Source organism: Oppia nitens, unplaced genomic scaffold, assembly GCF_028296485.1.
Source record: "Oppia nitens isolate AA-2021 unplaced genomic scaffold, nextdenovo-longstitch-racon4-pilon3 scaffold12_pilon_pilon_pilon, whole genome shotgun sequence".
In the NCBI taxonomy this organism is placed as follows: Eukaryota; Metazoa; Arthropoda; class Arachnida; order Sarcoptiformes; family Oppiidae; genus Oppia; species Oppia nitens.
Window position 1 is genome coordinate 1,004,056 of NW_026533191.1, and position 8,701 is coordinate 1,012,756.

General features: G+C 21.7%; 1 protein-coding gene across 1 annotated transcript; it reads right to left on the minus strand.

The window, feature by feature from the left end:
• Positions 1-3,468: 3,468 nt before the first annotated feature.
• On the minus strand, positions 3,469-8,151 carry LOC128956700 (flavin-containing monooxygenase 5-like). The gene is made up of 6 exons (XM_054302418.1): positions 7,947-8,151; positions 7,273-7,541; positions 6,290-6,673; positions 4,836-5,151; positions 3,743-4,228; positions 3,469-3,659 (listed from the first exon to the last, which is right to left on the minus strand). Exons 2-6 carry the CDS (start codon positions 7,537-7,539, stop codon positions 3,469-3,471), a joined length of 1,644 nt encoding a protein of 547 aa, XP_054158393.1. The 5' UTR covers positions 7,540-7,541; positions 7,947-8,151.
• Positions 8,152-8,701: the final 550 nt, after the last annotated feature.

Genomic DNA, 8,701 nt, shown 5'->3' on the forward strand with positions numbered 1-8,701 from the left:
AAAAACTATTTAAAAAAAATTAAATTAAGAATATCATAATTATTTTAAAAAAATTAATTGATTGAAAAATTAAATTTTATAAATATAATATACTAATAATAATTAATTTTTATAAATATAATATACTAATAATACTTAATTTTTATAAATATAATATACTAATAATAATTAATTTTATAAATATAATATATAAATAAATAATTTTTATAATTATAATATAAGCATAATAATAATTAATTTTATAATTATAATATATAAATAATTAATTATAATAAATAAAATATAATAACTAATTAATCGTAATAAATATAATATAATAACTAATTAATTTTTATAAATATAATATAATAACCAATTAATTTTAATAAATAAAATATAATACCTAATTAATCGTAATAAATATAATATAATAACTAATTTATTTTTATAAATATAATATATAAATAATTAATTTTAATAAATAAAATATAATACCTAATTAATCGTAATAAATATAATATAATAACTAATTAATTTTTATAAATATAATTTATAAATAATTAATTTTTATAAATATAATATAATAACCAATTAATTTTAATAAATAAAATATAATACCTAATTAATCGTAATAAATATAATATAATAACTAATTAATTTTTATAAATATAATATATAAATAATTAATTTTAATAAATAAAAACTAATTAATATTAATTAAAATTAATTAAAATTACCTAAACTGTCAGCTAAATTAATTTGTCGATATGTTTGCCTAAATCTTAATTGTAAATATAGTGATACAATATAGATATAGAAATATGTAGTCAACATCAATGCAAATACTGTACGTATGGCATTGCATCCCAGTGCCCACCAAACCATCAACAATATTAGATACTCTAACTTATTATATAAACTATTATTATCATTATTATTATCATTACTAGTATTAATAAAATATAAAATACACATAATTATAACGATAATTGTATTTAGAAAATAGAAACCATATTTTCCTAATTCAATAATTGCGATAATATATTTGGAAAATAGCATACAATGTTTGGTAAAATAAGCCAGATCAATGGGTGTCAAATTTAAGCTTGATTGTTTTTCAAGCATATGAAATAGATAATAGTATTTAGCATTTTTACCATGTTCCTTATATAATAAATAAGTACCTGGATAATTTGTTTTTTTTTATAAAAAAATTTAAATATATTCATTATTATTTTATTATTATATTTTCTTTTAAATTTAACACAACATATATAATATCATATATCTATATATTGAACTATTATTAATAAATAATTAATATTTATAACTAATAAAATAATAAATTAATATATATATATATAAATATTAATATAAAATTTTAAATGATAATAAATATTAATTATTATAAATTTATATATATATATACATTATTATTTTATAACTTTACAATTTAATATATTTAAAATTACTAAATTTAACACAACATATATATAATATAATATAAAATTTTAAATGATAATAAATATTAATTATTATATATATATATATATTATTTTATAACTTTACAATTTAATATTTAAAATTACTAAATTTAACACAACATATATATATAATATAATATAAAATTTTAAATGATAATAAATATTAATTATTATAAATTATTTTTAAAAATAAAATAAATAAAATATTATTTACCCACTGATGCAAAAAATAATGCAAATATCAATATTGAAATCTCCAATATATAGCCTAAATTAAATATATATAATTGATTGCCAAATAGATAGTCAATATATGCGTTTTGTGTTAACGATAGACAGGCAAATTTGACTATATGTAACCATAGTATCAGATTTTGACAGTAGGCTACAAAACGCCTGTTCCTCGGATATATACCGGCAAAGTAGTCCTCAGCACCGTTAGTCACAAAAACATTTGTACGTCTCATATATTGTTGATATAATTCAATGCCTAATACTTTGTCCCGTTTGTGTTGTTGGTCACGAAAACCGGTTATTTGTTTAATTAATTTATCAGAATATTCCATAATTATTGGGGAAAAAAATAATAATAATAATAATTATACTAATAATAATACTAATAATAATACTAATAATAATACTAATAATAATACTAATAATAATACTAATAATAATAATACTAATAATAATACTAATAATAATACTAATAATAATAATAATAATAATAATAATAATAATAATAATAATACTAATAATAATACTAATAATAATACGAATAATAATACTAATAATAATACTAATAATAATACTTATAATAATACTAATAATAATAATACTAATAATAATACTAATAATAATACTAGTAATAGTAATTAATAACAGTTTTTTGAAATTAATACAACTGTAAACTAAATTTATATATTTATAAATAGTTTAATTAGTATTTATTTATTTGACTAAATATATATATATATCAATGATTTATTAGTTTATTTAAATTTAGATAAATTATTATTCTCAATAATAATAAATAGTATTATAATAGTGTGATATATAATAATATTAATTATATTTAAGTTTATTTTGACTTCAATAAACATTATTAATAGTTATATATTTAGTAATTTTATGATTTTTTTTTATTTAACGTCAAAGTATTTTTATATATTATATTCATAGAAAAGTCAAGTTATATAAAAAAATATTATTGATTTTAATATTATCATAAAATTCAATATTTATATAATTTATTCTTAATTAGTATTATATTTAAGTTATATAAATGTAGAAAATATTTAATATAAGTCTAACAATAATAATTCAATTCAATAATATTTGTAATAAGTATTGTTGTTTATAATGTGTTAATTTTTTTTTATTATTTGTTTAATAAAATTATAAAAATAAATAACAAAATTAACAAGATCTATTATATTTGATTATTTTGAACACATAATATATTAATTAGATTTTAGATTTTTTTTTTAATTATTATTATTTTATAATAAATCCTAGAAAATAAAATCTTAAATATCTAATAGTAATATCTAATAAAAATTTGCAAAAAATAATTTATTATAAATTAGGTTAGTTATCATTAAATAAATATTGAAAATTACTATAATTTTTAGTAAATGTAATTAAAGTATATATATATTATGATAATTTATAATTATAGAAAATGTAAAAATTATAAAATAAAAAATAAAATTAATCATAATTGTTATAGTTTAAAATAACGTTAAAATTAATATTAAAAATATTTTATTTTATTAAAAAACACTACATCACATAATAACTAAAAATAAAATTATATTTATTTTAAATTATAAAAAAAACAATTTAATATGAATACAACATTTATTATATTAATTATTATTATTTATGTCATTATCATTAACTAATTTTTATAAAAAATAAAATTTCACATAAAAAATAAAAAATCAAATGAGACTTTAAAGTAAAGTAAAAAAAATAATTATAAAATTTAAAACAAAACAAAAAATTAAAACAAAAAGTTTAGTAAATAAGCAAAAATCATGAAAAACAATAGTCCTATCAATCGTTTCAATGAATGCAAACTTTTAAAACCCATAAACTTTTGCCGGTTAAGGGGTTGTCTGGTCTTAAGTGGGGCTCCTATACGCTTGTGAACAGTCATTATGGCATCGCGAGCACCGGGCCATGAGTGAGGGCCTAACGATTTGACAAAAAAAATAATTAATTTAAATAATACTGTTTTTCAAACCCCTCCCCCACCCGAAAAAAAAATCACATACCTTCCAGTCTGTACTGGTAGGACAGGGACGGTCCAAAAGCCAATGTCAGCCACAGTTCGGGATCAGTAAACAAATACTTCCATATCTGTGGCCGGACTCCCACTTCGGCGGCCAATTCGTCCATAAAGTTAATCCAATCGACTTGAATGGTATGTCTATCGCTTTCGTAAAATCGTTTCATAAACTCGCGTTTTTTATCGATATCGGCAAACATCTGCTCACTGGACGGCAGCCGCAGTTTGTTGGCCATCAATTGGGCAAACCATCGGCTCTGTAGTTCGCCGATCGGTAACAGTGCACCGATTGGCTGAGCCAGCGATATGAAGGCCAGTGTTTTCGGATGCGACAGTCGGGCCGGGAAAACATATTTATAGAGTTGGACGTGATTTTTGGCGGTAGGAATCAGTTCCTGCGATATGAACGGAAACGACACCCGATAGCCAGTGGCCAATAGTACGACATCGCACGGAGTTTCGCGGGTATCGCCTGAAAATAATAATTCACTTATAATATAACATGTGTTTAAATACAATGGTATTACTATTATTATTATTATAGTGTGATGGGGGGGGGGGTAAAATTGCAAAAAAAAAACTCGAAATAGCTTGGGGTATAGGGGGGGGGGTGAATATTTTTTATTATATTTTTAAATTACAATTTTTGTCAAATTTGAATAAATTCCTAATAAATTACCACTAAATTCCCACTAAATTCTCACTAAACTCATACTAAATTCCCATTAAATTCCCACTAAATTTTAGTCTGAGTTTAGTGGGAATTTAGTGGGAATTTAGTGGGAATTTAGTGGGAATTTAGTGGGAATTTAGTGGGAATTTAGTGGGAATTTAGTCTGAGTTTAGTGGGAATTTAGTGAGAATTTAGTGGGAATTTAGTGGGAATTTAGTGTGAATTTATAGGGAATTTACTGGGTATTTAATTAACCCCTCCTATAGCTTTTTCAAGATTTTTTCAATTTTACCCCCATCCCATATACTACCCCCCCCTGAAATCGAAAACCTTTCGTAACCCTTATGTTATACATATACAATATATATATATATATAAATTGTTTAAAAAAAAATCAAAAAAAAACCTTTAAATATAACACCAGTTTGTGTAAACCGGTCGATATCGCACTTGACGGTAACAGTGCCCGACAGTATACGATTAGGTAGTGAATCGTTGACCATAATATGTTGGGACAGTATTCGGTGATCGGGTTTCAATTGATAGTCTCTATGATTGAATCGGCTATTGATATACGATTCGGCTATCGAACAGATCAACGAATAGGGCATATAATTCATGAAAAAGTTGATATACCGGCGTATAAAACAACTGTCAAACGGTTTGCCATTAGGGCCGACCCTATGGACCATCCATGTGCCCCGTCTAGTGGATAGATATACCTGTCCACACATATAAATAAAATTTTCAATTTAAAAAAAATTACATATTTTTGTTTGTTTGTTTGTTTTAATGTTATTTTTAAAAAAAAATTAGTTATAGTTATTGTAAGTATTTTTTTTTGTGTAAGTATTTGTAAATAATTTTCACTATATTTTTTGATTGATTTATAAATTATTATTATGTAATTAAATTTAAATTAAACTAATTATTTATATATCATTGACATTTATTTTATTTTTTGGGGTATAATATTTATTTAATAGTTTTTCTATTAAACAAAAATATTTTAATAGAAAATTTTAGTAATTTTTTTTTAAAAAAAAGTTGTTTAACAACCTTAAAATCATATTACTATATATACAGTATATATATTGTATAGAAAGTTTTCAAACATTTTTTTAAATAATTTTTTAAACATGTTTTTACATAATAATTATATATATATATAAAAAAAAAGTATTACGTGACTGAATACATGTAATATATATCTATATCTATATATAATAGCATAAAGTATATAAAGTAAATATATATATATAAAAAAAAATCTATATATAACTTATTAGTGTATAACTATTGTATAATAAACTACTGTATACTGTATTATATTATACAGTATAAGACATTTTTATTTTAACATATGATTGCTATACAATGTCACTAATAAATGACAATATAATGTAAAAAATAAATATAATTTTTTATTTAAAAAAGTGTTATTAAAAGAAAAACATTATAATTATTAGTAGTATTTAAAAAAACTAATTATTTTTAACTATTATTTAGTTGTGTTTGTATAAGTAAGTCATTAAAAAAAATTAAAAAAATGTCATCAAATAATAGCAACAAATTTAATAGTTTGTCGACTAATAGTAATAATAAATATCAAAATAATTTCAACAATAATAACAACAATAGCCAACAACAACAAAAGTTTTCAAAAAATTACAGCAATAATAATAATAATAGTAAGTGTAGTGATTGTAGTGATTATAAGCAATGCAATAAAAGTGGTACTAATTGCCAGAAAAAGTCTAATTGGTAATTAAAAAGGGACGGGTATCTTTAAAAAAAAAATCAAAACTACTAGTGCTCTAACAAACTAACAGCTATACTACTACTACTACTACTACATACCTGATCGGCGACTGAGGACAGTTCGACGGCTGCATCGCCACCTGAATTGCCGATTCCCACTACGACTACCCGTTTATTATGATAAGCGTCGGGTTTTTTGTATGAATGTGTGTGCAATATCTGACCGCCAAACAGATGCTGATCCCTGAACGTCGGTACCAGTGGCTGAACGTGATGTCCAGTACATACCATAACACCGTCAAACACTTCACTGAATACCTGTCCACTGCTGCTGCTATTGTTGTTGTTGTTGTCCCGAACTGTTAGCTTCCATCTACCGGTGCTCTCGTAGTCGCCGTTTGGCTCCAATCGGATGACTTCGTGTCTAAATTTTACATACTTTTCGTAGCCAAACGTCTCGCCGTATAAATCAAAATATTTTACCTAAAAAATTATAAATAAATAAAAAATAAATAACAATTACAGCACTTATTGTTATTTTAGTTATTATTGTTTTTGTTATTTTTGAAAAAAAAATATTTTCATTTTTAAAAAATAACATGTATTTGTTAATTATAAATAAATAATGAAATAACTCAATGTTTTTTTTTGTAATAATTAGTTTTGATAAATAAATTTATATACAACTAAACTATAAATAAAAATATCTTATTAATTAAATGTTTGTTTTAAATTTTTTTATTAGTATTTTAGTTTTATTTATACTTAATTAGTAAAGTTATTATATTTTCTAGATATAATTAATATATAAATAAAAAATTGTTTAAATAGTTTATTTAACTAACTAACTAAAATTTATATTTAAAAAAATACTGTTAACATGTATTATTTATTATTAGATATAAATAAAAATAATAATAATAATAATTTATAAAAAAAAATAAAAATTAAAATAGTTTATTTAACTAACTCTAACTAAAATTTATATATTTAAAAAAGTGTTAACATTTTATAATTAGATATAAATAATAATAATAATTATATTTTTATCAACATTTTTGTTATATATATATATTACTAACCATTTTTGTATTGTGCATATAGTTAGGAAAGTCAGCCGGCGGTGGAAAGTCGGAAAAAGCGGACATCTCTTTACTCGAGTTAATAATAGTACTTTTGGCCACTGAGGCCACACCGTCGACAACGTCCTCCCGGTATCGCCACAGACCACCCGTATATGTTGTCCTCTCGTAGACGACAACATCGAAACCCTCTTCCAGACAGGCTTTACAAGCCGTAGCACCGGAAGCACCCGCACCTATAATGGCTATCTTTATTTTGTCGGACATAACTGTTTAATATACAGTTTATTTGAATATATATATATATATGATTTTTCACACTAATAATAGTTATAACTATAATATATATTTATCATAACTCAACAAAATAAATAAAACAGTTGTATACGTGGTTTCATATCACATATATTTTTATATATACAGTATATTATAATAGTTAAATAACATAAGAAACTGATTGTCAATCCATTCATTCATTCAGTTCACAGTAATATTAGGTTTAGGGGAACAGGAGTTTAGAGACAACTATTTGTTGTATTTTTAGAATACAGAAAGAGAGAGAGAGAGAGAGAGAGAGAGAGAGAGAGAGAGAGAGAGAGAGAGAGAGAGAGAGAGAGAGAGAGAGAGAGAGAGTCATAACATAACAGTGACCTAAATAGTGTTCAGGTTATTACCTCACTGGCGATGATGTAGTGGTGCTGTTATCCTATTTTACAAATTATTTTTGGTGGTAGACATCCCCATAGCATAAACTATAATACCATTTCAATCTATTAGTTTTTTTTAAATAAAAAAAACCGGTATTTCCTATTTTAATATTGTTGTTGTTGTTGTTGTTGTTGTTGTTATCATCAGTGTTTGATACATAAGCTAAAAATATTGGGCACTTTATATGAAAATATATTTACTGTATATTATTTGTAATTATTTGTTGATTTACTTTTTAGATAAAAACAAATGGGTTCCTTATTATTATTATTATTAAAGTTTATAATATCAAAAATTTATATAAATATAAATAGCGATAATTTTTATTTTAATGTTTATATTTTAAATACACTCTTAATGTTGTTATATGTCTAGTATTAGACTTTATACCTAAGATAAACTGTATTTACAATATATATATATATATATATATATATATTTATTTATTTATTTATTTATTTATTTATATATATTTAAAATTGTATAACTAATAACTAAATAAAAACAGGTGTAAAATATTTTCATTTAATATTTTTTTTATTAATATTTTCAAATAATATTAAATTTTGTTTAGTTTATAATTATTGAATATTTTCTAGAAAATAAATATTTAATAAATCTACTATAATATATATTGTATATGTACTAATAATATATACATAATTTATATAAATTTATATAATGGCTATAATTATATGTTTATTAAATATTTATTTATTTT